Source organism: Lampetra fluviatilis, unplaced genomic scaffold (assembly GCF_964198595.1).
Source record: "Lampetra fluviatilis unplaced genomic scaffold, kcLamFluv1.1 SCAFFOLD_1456, whole genome shotgun sequence".
Classification (NCBI taxonomy): domain Eukaryota; kingdom Metazoa; phylum Chordata; class Hyperoartia; order Petromyzontiformes; family Petromyzontidae; genus Lampetra; species Lampetra fluviatilis.
In genome coordinates this window covers 248-14417 of record NW_027620611.1, presented here as the reverse complement: position 1 = coordinate 14417, position 14170 = coordinate 248, and the positions used below count along the sequence as shown (strand labels likewise).

Genomic DNA, 14170 nt, shown 5'->3' with positions numbered 1-14170 from the left:
GGTGGTGAGGGGGGTGGTGAGGGGGGTGGTGAGGGGGGTGGTGAGGGAGGTGGTGAGGAGGGTGGTGAGGGGGGTGGTGAGCGGGGGGGTGAGGGAGGGGGCGAGTGCTTTGTCTACTCACCCATCATCTCACTCACTCACCCACCCAGTCACTCACCCACCCACCCACCCACTCAGTCACTAACTCACTCACTCACCCACCCACTCATCAATTCACTCACTCTCCCACCCACCCACCCACCCACTCACTCACTCACCCAGTCACTCACCCACACACCCACCCACCCACTCACTCATCCACTCAGTTACTCACCCACCCACTCACTCACCCACCCACCCACTCACCCACCCACTCACTCACTCACCCACCCACTCACTCACCCACCGACCCACACACCCACCCACTCACTTACCCACTCAGTTACTCACCCACCCACCCACTCACTCACTCACCCACCCACCCAACCAGTCACCCACCCACTCACTCACTCACCCACCCACCCACTCACTCACTCACCCACCCACTCACTCACCCACCGACCCACACACCCACCCACTCACTTACCCACTCAGTTACTCACCCACCCACCCACTCACTCACTCACTCACCCACCCACCCAACCAGTCACCCACCCACTCACTCACTCACCCACCCACCCACTCACTCACTCACCCACACACTCACTCACTCACCCACCCACTCACCCACCCACCCACCCACTCACTCACTCACCCACCCACCCACCCACTGTGTCACTCACTGGGCAGTCGGGCCTGTGTCTGTGGGCTCAGTACGAGCCTCTGGGGCAGCAGGCCACTGGGCAGTGCATATCCGTGCAGCGGAGGACCCACAGAGCCCAGGGTGATCTGGGGCTGAGAGGTCACCACGGCGGAGGTCACCACGGCGGAGGTCCCCACGGCGGAGGTCCCCACGGCGGAGGTCCCCACGGCGGAGGTCCCCACGGCAGAGGTCCCCACGGCGGAGGTCCCACGGCAGAGGTCCCCACAGCGGCGGTCCCCACGGCGGAGGTCGCCGTGGGGGTCGAGGTCAAAGGTGAAGGGTCAGCCGGAGGGGAGGTTGAGGCTGTGACGGAGAGAGAAGGAGGGGGTGAGTGGGTGAGTGGGTGAATGAGTGGGTGGGTGGGTGGGTGGGTGAGTGAGTGGGTGGGTGGCTGGGTGAGTGGGTGAGTGAGTGAGTGGGTGAGTGGGTGAGTGAGTGGGTGAGTGAGTTGGTGAGTGGGTGGATTGGTGAGTGGGTGGGTGGGTGAGTGAGTTGTTGGATGTGTGGGTGGGTGGGTGGGTGAGTGGGTGGGTGGGTGGGTGAGTAAGTGGGTGGGTGGTTGGTTGAGTGGGTGGGTGAGTGGGTGGGTGAATGAGTTGGTGGGTGTGTGGGTTGGGTGAGTGGGTGGGTGAGCGAGCGAGTGAGTGGTGAGTGAGTGGTGAGTGGTGAGTGAGTGGTGAGTGGTGAGTGAGGGTGAGTGAGTGGTGAGTGAGTGAGTGGTGAGCGAGTGGTGAGTGGTGAGCGAGGGTGAGTGAGTGGTGAGTGAGTGAGTGGTGAGTGAGTGAGTGGTGAGTGAGTGGTGAGTGAGTGGTGAGCGAGGGTGAGTGAGTGGTGAGTGAGTGAGTGGTGAGTGAGTGAGTGAGTGGTGAGTGAGTGGTGAGTGGTGAGCGAGGGTGAGTGAGTGGTGAGTGAGTGAGTGGTGAGTGAGTGAGTGGTGAGTGAGTGAGTGGTGAGTGAGTGGTGAGTGAGTGGTGAGTGAGTGAGTGGTGAGTGAGTGGTGAGCGAGTGAGTGGTGAGTGAGTGAGTGAGTGGTGAGTGAGTGGTGAGCGAGGGTGAGTGAGTGAGTGGTGAGCGAGGGTGAGCGAGGGTGAGTGAGTGGTGAGCGAGGGTGAGCGAGGGTGAGTGAGTGGTGAGTGAGTGGTGAGTGAGTGGTGAGTGAGTGAGTGGTGAGTGAGTGGTGAGCGAGTGAGTGGTGAGTGAGTGAGTGGTGAGTGAGTGGTGGTGAGTGAGTGGTGAGCGAGGGTGAGCGAGGGTGAGTGGAGTGGTGAGCGAGGGTGAGCGAGGGTGAGCGAGGGTGAGTGAGTGGTGAGTGAGTGAGTGGTGAGTGAGTGGTGAGTGAGTGGTGAGTGAGTGGTGAGTGAGTGGTGAGTGAGTGGTGAGTGAGTGGTGAGCGAGGGTGAGTGAGTGAGTGGTGAGCGAGGGTGAGTGGGTGAGTGGTGAGCGAGGGTGAGTGAGTGGTGAGTGAGTGGTGAGTGAGTGAGTGGTGAGTGAGTGGTGAGTGAGTGGTGAGTGAGTGGTGAGTGAGTGGTGAGTGAGTGAGTGAGTGGTGAGTGAGTGAGTGGTGAGTGAGTGAGTGGTGAGTGAGTGGTGAGTGAGTGGTGAGTGAGTGGTGAGCGAGGGTGAGCGAGGGTGAGTGAGTGGTGAGTGAGTGGTGAGTGAGTGGTGAGCGAGGGTGAGTGAGTGGTGAGTGAGTGAGTGGTGAGTGAGTGGTGAGTGAGTGAGTGGTGAGTGAGTGAGTGGTGAGTGAGTGGTGAGTGAGTGGTGAGCGAGGGTGAGTGAGTGAGTGGTGAGTGAGTGGTGAGCGAGGGTGAGTGAGTGGTGAGTGAGTGGTGAGTGAGTGGTGAGTGAGTGGTGAGTGAGTGGTGAGCGAGGGTGAGTGGGTGAGTGGTGAGCGAGGGTGAGTGAGTGGTGAGTGAGTGAGTGGTGAGTGAGTGGTGAGTGAGTGAGTGGTGAGTGAGTGGTGAGTGAGTGGTGAGTGAGTGGTGAGCGAGGGTGAGTGAGTGAGTGGTGAGTGAGTGGTGAGCGAGGGTGAGTGAGTGGTGAGTGAGTGGTGAGTGAGTGGTGAGTGAGTGGTGAGTGAGTGGTGAGCGAGGGTGAGTGAGTGAGTGGTGAGTGAGTGGTGAGCGAGGGTGAGTGAGTGGTGAGTGAGTGGTGAGTGAGTGGTGAGTGAGTGGTGAGTGAGTGGTGAGCGAGGGTGAGTGGGTGAGTGGTGAGCGAGGGTGAGTGAGTGGTGAGCGAGGGTGAGTGAGTGGTGAGCGAGGGTGAGCGAGGGTGAGAGTGGTGAGTGAGTGGTGAGCGAGGGTGAGTGAGTGGTGAGCGAGGGTGAGTGAGTGAGTGGTGAGCGAGGGTGAGTGAGTGGTGAGCGAGGGTGAGTGAGTGGTGAGCGAGGGTGAGCACGTGTGGAGGCCTTGTCCAAAGTGGTCTTCCCCATGGGCTCCTCTCCGTAAGGAACCGGTGCAAACAGCCTGCACACACACACAAAGGTCCCCCGTGTAGCCTTCACAGAATGTAGGGGCAAGTGCTGTCAGCGAGCACCACCGATGATACACACACAGACAAAGCTCCCCCGTGCAGCCTCGAGCAGGGCTTACTCACTCACCCACCCACTCACACACCCACCCACCCACTCACCCACCCACCCACTCACCCACCACCCCTTCACTCACCCACCCAACCACCCACTCACTCACTCACTAACTCACCCACTCACCCACCAACCAACCCACTCACCCACACACCCACCAACTCATCCACTCACTCACCCACTCACCAACCCACCCACTCACCCACCCACCCACCCACCAACCAACCCACTCACCCACTCACTCACTCACCCACCCACCCAACAACTCACTCACCCACCCACTCACCCACCCACCCACTCACCCAACCACCCACCCAACCACCCACCCACTCACCCACCCACCCACACACCCACCAACTCACTCACCCACCCACCCACTCACCAATCCACCCACTCACCAACTCACTCACCCACCCATCCACCCACTCACCCACCCACCCACCCACTCACCCACCCACACACCCACTCACCCACCCACCCACCCACTCACCCACCCAACCACCCACCCACCCACCCACCAACCAACCCACTCACCCACTCACCCACTCACTCACCCACCAACCCACCCACCCGCCCACCCACCCACCCACCCACCAACCAACCCACTCACCCACTCACCCACCAACCCACCCACTCACCCACTCACCCACCCACCCACTCACCCACCCACCCGTTCACCCACCCACTCACCCACCAACCCACCCACTCACCCAACCACCCACCCACCCACCCACCAACCAACCCACTCACCCACTCACCCACCCACTCACCCACCCACTCACCCACCCACCCACACACCAACTCACTCACCCACCCACCCACTCACCCACCCACCAACCCACTCACCCACCAACCCACTCACCCACTCATCCACCAACCCACCCACTCACCCACTCACCCACCCACCCACTCACCCACCCACCCGTTCACCCACCCACTCACCCAACCACCCACCCACCCACCAACCAACCCACTCACCCACTCACCCACCCACCCACTCACCCACCAACCCACCCACTCACCCACCCACCCACCCACCGACCCACCAACCAACCCACTCACCCACTCACCCACCCACTCACCCACCCACCCACACACCAACTCACTCACCCACCCACCCACCCACTCACCCACCCACCCACTCACCCACTCACCCACCAACCCACTCACCCACCAACCCACCCACCCACCGGCTGGCCTTGATGGGGTGGTGGTGCCTCTGAGCACCGCCACCGTCACCGCCATGAGCGCCGATCGCCAGCTCCAAGCCCCGCAGGGAGGGGCGGTGCCGAGGCAGGAAGTGGGAGGCGGCATAGCGGGTCACGTGACTCAGCTCCCGCGACAGGAAGTCGAAGGGAGAGAGATCGGCCTTCTGGGAGACGGGGAGGTGGGGGGGGGGCGGAGAGGGGGGTGGTGATGGTGGCGGTGGTGGTGGAGGAGACCCATAGACACCCACAGAGACACACAGACACCCACAGAGACACACAGACACCCACAGAGACACACAGACACCCACAGAGACACACAGAGACACACAGAGACACACAGAGACACACAGACACCCACAGAGACCCACAGAGACACACAGAGACACACAGACACCCACAGAGACACACAGAGACACACAGAGACACACAGAGACACACAGACACCCACAGAGACCCACAGAGACACACAGAGACCCACAGAGACACACAGAGACACACAGACACCCACAGAGACACACAGAGACACACAGAGACACACAGACACCCACAGAGACCCACAGAGACACACAGAGACACACAGACACCCACAGAGACCCACAGAGACACACAGAGACACACAGACACCCACAGAGACACACAGAGACACACAGAGACACACAGAGACCCACAGAGACACACAGAGACACACAGACACCCACAGAGACACACAGACACCCACAGAAACACACAGAGACCCACAGAGACACACAGACACCCACAGACACCCATAAACTCAGAAAAACCCACAGACACCCACAGAGACCCAGACACCCACAGAGACTCACAGACACCCACAGAGACTCACAGAGACCCACTCCTAGCCACAGTGGGTGTCAGGATCTAACCCACGACCTCCTGTAGACCAGGCGAGGTAGTCAACATCTCCTAGCCACTGTGGGTGTCAGGGTCTAACCCACGACCTCCTGTAGACCAGGCGAGGTAGTCAACATCTCCTAGCCACCGTGGGTGTCAGGGTCTAACCCACGACCTCCTGTAGACCAGGCGAGGTAGTCAACATCTCCTAGCCACCGTGGGGGTGTCACAGGGTCCGGGCTGTAACCCAAGACCTCCGGCTCACCTGCAGAAAGTCAGCGTCCAGAGCAGACATCACCAACTTCGGGACGCTGAGTGTCACCTCCTGGAGACACGCCGGGACCTCGTTGCAGATCTTCGCCCAGACCTCCTCCTCCACCTCCTCCTCCTCCACCTCCTCCTCATCGTCGCTGTCCGTGTCTGTGTCTGCGTCGCCGCTGTCCGTGTCTGTGTGGCGGCTGTCCGTGTCTCCGACTGCGCTGTGGCTGCGGGTCTCGGTGGCGTCTTCGGCGGCGTCGTCGCGGGCGGACGCGTAGCACTCCAGCAGGGCGGAGAGCGGGAGAGCCGCTGTGGGGGTGGTGGTGGTGGTGGTGGAGTTGGGATGAAGCATCACACACCCACCCACTCACCCACTCACCCACCCACCAACCCACTCACCCATTCACCCACCCACCAATCCACCTACTCACCCACTCACTCACCCACCCCCTCAAAACCCACCCACCCACACCCACCCACCCACTCACCCACTCACTCACCCACCCACCCACCCACGCACCCACGCACCCACTCAGCCACCCACTCACTCACCCACCCACCAACCCACTCACCCACTCACCCACCCACCAATCCACCTACTCACCCACTCACTCACCCACCCCCTCAAAACCCACCCACCCACACCCACCCACCCACCCACCCACTCACTCACTCACTCACCCACCCACCCACCCACGCACCCACCCACCCACTCAGCCACCCACTCAGCCACCCACTCACTCACCCACCCACCCACCCACTCACCAACCCACTCACCCACCCACTTACCCATTCGCCCACCCACCAACTCTCTCACCCACCCACACCCCCACCCACCCACCCACCAACCGACTCACCCACCCACCCACCCACCCACTCATCCACCTGACAGGTGTCAACTCTACCAACGGGCGGACGTTTCGGGTCACGACCCTGATTCATGGCGGAGTGGCGGTCCCCCCCCCCCCCCCGCCTCACCGAGTCTCAGCAGCTCGGCACTTTCATCGCCACCATCACCGGAGTCGCACAGCGGACTCAGAGCCTCCTCCTCGTCCAGAGTCCTCTCATCGTCAACGTCTACAGCAACAGTAGCAGCAGCAGTAGTAGCAGCAGTAGCAGCAGTAGAAGTAGTATCATCAGTAGTAGTAGCAGCATCATCATCAGTAGCATCATCATCAGTAGTAGTAGCATCATCAGCATCATCAGTAGTAGTAGCATCATCAGCATCATCAGTAGTAGTAGCATCATCATCAGTAGTAGTAGTATCATCATCATCATCAGCAGCAGCAGTAGTATCATCATCAGTAGTAGTAGCATCATCATCAGTAGTAGTAGCATCATCATCAGTAGCATCATCATCAGTAGTAGTAGCATCATCATCAGTAGTAGTAGTATCATCATCATCATCAGCAGCAGCAGCAGCAGTAGTATCATCATCAGTAGTAGTAGCATCATCATCAGTAGTAGTAGCATCATCATCAGTAGCATCATCATCAGTAGTAGTAGTATCATCAGTAGTAGCAGCATCATCAGCAGCAGCAGCAGTAGCAGCAGCAGCGTCAGTAGAAGTAGTAGCATCAGTAGTAGCATCATCAGTAGTAGTACCAGCATCATCAGTAGTAGTAGTATCATCATCATCAGTAGTAGCATCATCATCATCAGTAGTAGTAGCATCATCATCACCATCACCACCAGCATCACCAGCATCACTATCACCACCATCACCACCATCACCACCATCACCACAATCACCACCACCATCACCACCACCACCACCATCACCACCACCACCACCATCACCACCACCATCATCATCACCACCACCATCACCACCACCATCACCACCATCACCACCATCACCACCACCACCATCACCACCACCATCACCACCATCACCACCATCACCACCATCACCATCATCACCATCATCACCATCACCACCACCACCACCACCATCATCACCACCATCACCATCATCACCACCATCACCACCATCACCACCACCATCACCACCACAATCACCATCACCACCACCATCACCACCATCACCTCGGTGTCGACGTTTTCTGCAGGGTCCTTCTGAATCTCCCCCCCATCTCTTCCTGCCCTGTAATCCGTAGCACACACAAGCATACGCCATTGTAATCCGTAGCACACACAAGCATACGCCATTGTAATCCGTAGCACACACAAGCATACGCCATTGTAATCCATAGCACACACAAGCATACGCATTGTAATCCGTAGCACACACAAGCATACGGCATTGTAATCCGTAGCACACACAAGCATACGCCATTGTAATCCGTAGCACACACAAGCATATGGAATTGAAATCCATAGCACACACAAGCATACGGCATTATAATCCGTGTGTGTGTGGCTGTGTGTGTGTCTGTGTGTCTGGCTGTGTGTGTGTGACACTGTCTGTGTGTGTGTGTCTGTGTGTGTGTGTGACACTGTCTGTGTGTGTGTGTGAGGCTGTGTGTCTGTGTGTGTGTCTGTGTGTGTGTGTGTCTGTGTGAGTGTGTCTGTGTGTGTGGCTGTGTGTGTGTATAACACTGTCTGTGTGTGTGTGTGTGAGGCTGTGTGTCTGTGTGTGTGTGTCTGTGTGTGTGTGTGTCTGTGTCTGTGTGTGTGGCTGTGTGTGTGTGTATGACACTGTCTGTGTGTGTGTGTGTCTGTCTGTGTGTGTGTGTGAGGCTGTGTGTCTGTGTGTGTGTGTCTGTGTGTGTCTGTGTCTGTGTGTGTGGCTGTGTGTGTGTGTATGACACTGTCTGTGTGTGTGTCTGTCTGCGTGTGTCTGTGCGTCACGCCAAATCGAACCCACTCACCGTCCCTGCAGCGTGCTGATTGGTGCAGAGCGTTGGGGCCGGGTCACGTGACTCCGCAGCCTCCACCAGGGTCTGCTCCTTGAAGCGGACCACCTGCGTGGCGGGGGGCGAGACAAAGGTGACCCAGGGAGCCTCCACACTGCTGCAGGGGCAAGTGCACGTCTCAGGGCAAGCATCTACAGTGAGGGAAACAAGTATTTGATTTTGTACGTTTGCCCGCTGACAAAGAAATGACCAGTCTATAATTTGAACGGTGGATTTATTTGAACAGTGAGAGTCAGAATAACAACAACAGAATCCAGAAAAACGCACGTCAAAAATCTTATCAATTGATTTGCATTTCAATGAGGGAAAATAAGCATTTGACCCCCTCTCAATCAGAAAGATTTCTGGCTCCCAGGTGTCTTTTATTATACAGGTAACGAGCTGAGATTAGGAGCACACTCTTAAAGGGAGTGCTTTGTTACCTGTATTAAAGACACCTGTTCACAGATGCAATCAATCAATCAGATTCCAAACTCTCCACCATGGCCAAGACCAAAGAGCTCTCCAAGGATATGATACACACACAGTGTGTGTCACTGTGTGTGTGTGTGTCTCTGTGTGTGTGTCTCTGTGTGTGTGTCTCTGTGTGTGTGTCACTGTGTGTGTGTCACTGTGTGTGTGCCACTGTGTGTGTCACTGTGTGTGTGTGTGTGTCACTGTGTGTGTGTGTGTCACTGTGTGTGTGTGTGTCTCTGTGTGTGTGTCTCTGTGTGTGTGTCTCTGTGTGTGTGTCTCTGTGTGTGTGTCTCTGTGTGTGTGTCTCTGTGTGTGTGTCACTGTGTGTGTGTGTCACTGTGTGTGTGTGTGTCACTGTGTGTGTGTGTGTCTCTGTGTGTGTGTCTCTGTGTGTGTGTCTCTGTGTGTGTGTCACTGTGTGTGTGTCACTGTGTGTGTGCCACTGTGTGTGTCACTGTGTGTGTGTGTGTGTGTGTCACTGTGTGTGTGTGTGTCACTGTGTGTGTGTCACTGTGTGTGTGCCACTGTGTGTGTCACTGTGTGTGTGTGTGTCACTGTGTGTGTGTGTCACTGTGTGTGTGTGTCTGTGTGTGTCACTGTGTGTGTGTGTGTCACTGTGTGTGTGTGTGTGTCACTGTGTGTGTCACTGTGTGTGTCACTGTGTGTGTCACTGTGTGTGTGTGTGTGTCACTGTGTGTGTGTGTCACTGTGTGTGTGTGTCACTGTGTGTGTGTGTCACTGTGTGTGTCTCACTGTCTGTGTGTGTGTCACTGTGTGTGTCTCACTGTCTGTGTGTGTGTCACTGTGTGTGTGTGTGTCACTGTGTGTGTCTCACTGTCTGTGTGTGTGTCACTGTGTGTGTGTGTCACTGTGTGTGTGTGTCACTGTGTGTGTGTGTGTCACTGTGTGTGTGTGTCACTGTGTGTGGGTGATATAAAGGTGACCCAGGTAGCCCCCCTTACCCGCCCCATGTTTTCCCAGAACTGCGTCACGGCGCTGGCTGCGTGTCGAGCGAGTGTCCGCAGCGCCGCACCGCGCCGCGACTCCTCGCGCAGCCTCCTGGCCGCCTCGCGCCGCACGTGGCGAGACACCGACACGCACAGCTGCGTGGGGGGAGACACGGGGAGACACGGGGAGGTGAGAGAGACACGAGACACGGGGAGACACGCGGAGACACGCGGAGGTGAGAGAGACAGGCTGAGGTGAGAGAGACACGGGCGAGACACCGACATGCACAGCTGCGTGGGGGGAGACACGGGGAGACACGGGGAGACACGGTGAGGTGAGAGAGACACGGGGAGACACGGGGAGACACGGGGAGGTGAGAGAAACACGAGACACGGGGAGACACGCGGAGACACGCGGAGGTGAGAGAGACACGCTGAGGTGAGAGAGACACGGGCGAGACACCGACATGCACAGCTGCGTGGGGGGAGACACGGGGAGACACGGGGAGACACGGTGAGGTGAGAGAGACACGGGGAGACACGGGGAGACACGGGGAGGTGAGAGAAACACGAGACACGGGGAGACACGCGGAGACACGCGGAGGTGAGAGAGACACGCTGAGGTGAGAGAGACACGGGCGAGACACCGACATGCACAGCTGCGTGGGGGGAGACACGGGGAGACACGGGGAGACACGCGGAGGTGAGAGAGACACGGGGAGACACGGGGAGACACGGGGAGGTGAGAGAAACACGAGACACGGGGAGACACGCGGAGACACGCGGAGGTGAGAGAGACACGCTGAGGTGAGAGAGACACGGGGGAGACACCGACACGCACAGCTGCGTGGGGGGAGACACGCGGCGACACGCGGAGGTGAGAGAGACACGGGGAGACACGGGGAGACACGCTTAGACACGCGAGGAGGTGGGCGAGAAACGGTGAGGTGAGAGAGACACGGGGGAGACACCGACACGCACAGCTGCGTGGGGGGAGACACGGGGAGACACGGGGAGACACGGTGAGGTGAGAGAGACACGGGGAGACACGGGGAGACACGGGGAGACACGGTGAGGTGAGAGAGACACGGGGAGACACGGGGAGACACGGGGAGGTGAGAGAAACACGAGACACGGGGAGACACGCGGAGACACGCGGAGGTGAGAGAGACACGCTGAGGTGAGAGAGACACGGGGGAGACACCGACACGCACAGCTGCGTGGGGAGAGACAAAGGGAGACACGGGGAGACACGGGGAGGTGAGAGAGACACGGGGAGACACGGGGAGGTGAGAGAGACACGGGGGAGACACCGACACGCACAGCTGCGTGGGGAGAGACACAGGGAGACACGGGGAGACACGGGGAGGTGAGAGAGACACGGGGAGACACGGTGAGGTGAGAGAGACACGGGGGAGACACCGACACGCACAGCTGCGTGGGGGGAGACACGGGGAGACACGGGGAGACACGGTGAGGTGAGAGAGACACGGGGAGACACGGGGAGACACGGGGAGACACGGTGAGGTGAGAGAGACACGGGGAGACACGGGGAGACACGGGGAGGTGAGAGAAACACGAGACACGGGGAGACACGCGGAGACACGCGGAGGTGAGAGAGACACGCTGAGGTGAGAGAGACACGGGGGAGACACCGACACGCACAGCTGCGTGGGGAGAGACAAAGGGAGACACGGGGAGACACGGGGAGGTGAGAGAGACACGGGGAGACACGGGGAGGTGAGAGAGACACGGGGGAGACACCGACACGCACAGCTGCGTGGGGAGAGACACAGGGAGACACGGGGAGACACGGGGAGGTGAGAGAGACACGGGGAGACACGGGGAGGTGAGAGAGACACGGGGGAGACACCGACACGCACAGCTGTGTGGGGAGAGACACAGGGAGACACGGGGAGACACGGGGAGGTGAGAGAGACACGGGGGAGACACCGACACGCACAGCTGTGTGGGGAGAGACACAGGAAGACACGGGGAGACACGGGGAGACACGGGGAGGTGAGAGAGACACGGGGAGACACGGGGAGGTGAGAGAGACACGGGGAGACACGGGGAGGTGAGAGAGACACGGGGACGTGAGAGACACGGGGAGGTGGGGGAGACATGCGGACGTGTGTTGCGTGTTGTGGTTGTGTGTTGTGTGTTGTGGTTGTTGTTGTGGTTGCGTGTTGTGGTTGCGTGTTGTGGTGGCGGTTGTGGTGGTTGTTGTGGTTGTTGTTGCGGTTGTTGTTGTGGTTGTTGTTGTGGCTGCACCGTCTTGGCCGCAGCGATCTTCCATCGTCGCTCCTGGGCAAAGTCCTCAGCCATCCACTCCATCTCCTACACACACAGACACACACATACATACAGATACACACACACACAGATATAGATACAGACACACACAGACACACAGATACAGACACACACACAGATACACACACACACATATAGACACACACACACACAGATATAGATACAGACACACACAGACACACAGATACAGATATAGACACACACACAGATACACACACATACATACAGATACACACACACACAGATATAGATACAGACACACACAGACACACAGATACAGATATAGACACACACACAGATACACACACATACATACAGATACACACACACACAGATATAGATACAGACACACACAGACACACAGATACAGATATAGACACACACACAGATACACACACATACATACAGATACACACACACACAGATATAGATACAGACACACACAGACACAACAACAACAACCGCCATTCGCCACTAAGTGGCGGTGACGTTACGACGCTTGTGCCACAGACACAGACACACACACACAGACACACACAGTGACACACACACAGACACGTACACTCAGTGACACACACACGTACACACACAGTGACACACACACGTACACACGTACACACACAGTGACACACTCACCTGCAGCAGGCAGTCCCAGTGTGAGCGTGGACGTGGAGGCTCGGCCACACGCACACACACATACAGTGACACACGTACACACACACGCACACACACACACAGACACACACAGTGACACACTCACCTGCAGCAGGCAGTCCCAGTGTGCGCGTGGACGTGGAGGCTCGGCCACACGCACACACACACACACAGTGACACACATACACACACACACAGACACACACGTACACACACACACACACAGACACACACGTACACACACACGCACACACACACACACACGTACACACACAGTGACACACTCACCTGCAGCAGGCAGTCCCAGTGTGAGCGTGGACGTGGAGGCTCGGCCACGCGCACACACACACACAGACACACACGTACACACACACACACACAGACACACACGTACACACACACGCACACACACACACACACACGCACACACACACACACAGACACACACAGTGACACTCACCTGCAGCAGGCAGTCCCAGTGTGAGCGTGGACGTGGAGGCTCGGCCACACGGGGCAGACGCTGCGGTGCCCACATCCCGGCCTTGCGCAGGCTCCACACTCGCTCCATCACGCCCGCCTCCTGCACACACACCACACACACACACACAGTGACACACACACACACAGTGACACACACACACACAGTGACACACACAGTGACACACACACACACACACAGTGACACACACACACACAGTGACACACACAGTGACACACACACACAGTGACACACACGCACAGTGACACACACAGTGACACACACACACACAGTGACACACACAGTGACACACACACACACAGTGACACACACACACAGTGACACACACGCACAGTGACACACACGCACAGTGACACACACGCACAGTGACACACACGCACACACAGTGACACACACACACACACAGTGACACACACAGTGACACACACACACACACAGTGACACACACACACACAGTGACACACACACACACAGTGACACACACACACACAGTGACACACACACACAGTGACACACACAGTGACACACACACACACAGTGACACACACACACACACAGTGACACACACACACACACAGTGACACACACAGTGACACACACACACACAGTGACACACACAGTGACACACACACACACAGTGACACACACAGTGACACACACACACACACAGTGACACACACAGTGACACACACACACACAGTGACACACACACACACACAGTGACACACACAGTGAC

The 14170-nt window shown here is 57.8% G+C and overlaps 1 protein-coding gene and 1 long non-coding RNA gene across 5 annotated transcripts; one reads left to right on the top strand and one right to left on the bottom strand.

The window, feature by feature from the left end:
* Nucleotides 1-767: 767 nt before the first annotated feature.
* Nucleotides 768-13537, bottom strand: LOC144954141 (E1A-binding protein p400-like). 4 transcript variants are annotated; one of them, XM_078884706.1, is made up of 10 exons: nt 13396-13537; nt 12240-12305; nt 9981-10121; nt 8518-8610; nt 7733-7790; nt 6662-6760; nt 5691-5992; nt 4556-4737; nt 3179-3246; nt 768-1084 (listed from the first exon to the last, which is right to left on the bottom strand). In XM_078884706.1, the coding sequence occupies exons 1-10, from the start codon at nt 13501-13503 to the stop codon at nt 897-899; spliced, it is 1305 nt and encodes a 434-aa protein (XP_078740832.1). In that variant the 5' UTR covers nt 13504-13537; the 3' UTR covers nt 768-896. The 4 variants fall into 4 exon arrangements, with proteins under 4 accessions (XP_078740832.1, XP_078740833.1, XP_078740834.1 ...); XM_078884707.1 differs by lacking the exon at nt 13396-13537 and adding an exon at nt 13042-13116; XM_078884708.1 differs by lacking the exon at nt 13396-13537 and adding an exon at nt 12918-12979.
* On the top strand, nt 1960-3406 carry LOC144954142 (uncharacterized). Its single transcript, XR_013641063.1, has 3 exons — nt 1960-1981; nt 3159-3264; nt 3343-3406. It is a non-coding gene; the product is annotated as an uncharacterized LOC144954142 (long non-coding RNA).
* Nucleotides 13538-14170: the final 633 nt, after the last annotated feature.

Excerpts from the sequence above, each read along its gene's own strand:
- LOC144954141 (XM_078884706.1), bottom strand. The coding sequence starts at position 13,503 with ATGGAGCGAGTGTGGAGCCTGCGCAAGGCCGGGATGTGGGCACCGCAG. Across the intron at positions 10,122-12,239 it reads AGATCGCTGCGGCCAAGACG|CTGTGCGTGTCGGTGTCTCG; the intron begins GTGCAGCCACAA and ends CCCCCCACGCAG. Across the intron at positions 1,085-3,178 it reads TTTGGACAAGGCCTCCACAC|CCTCAACCTCCCCTCCGGCT; the intron begins GTGCTCACCCTC and ends TCTCCGTCACAG.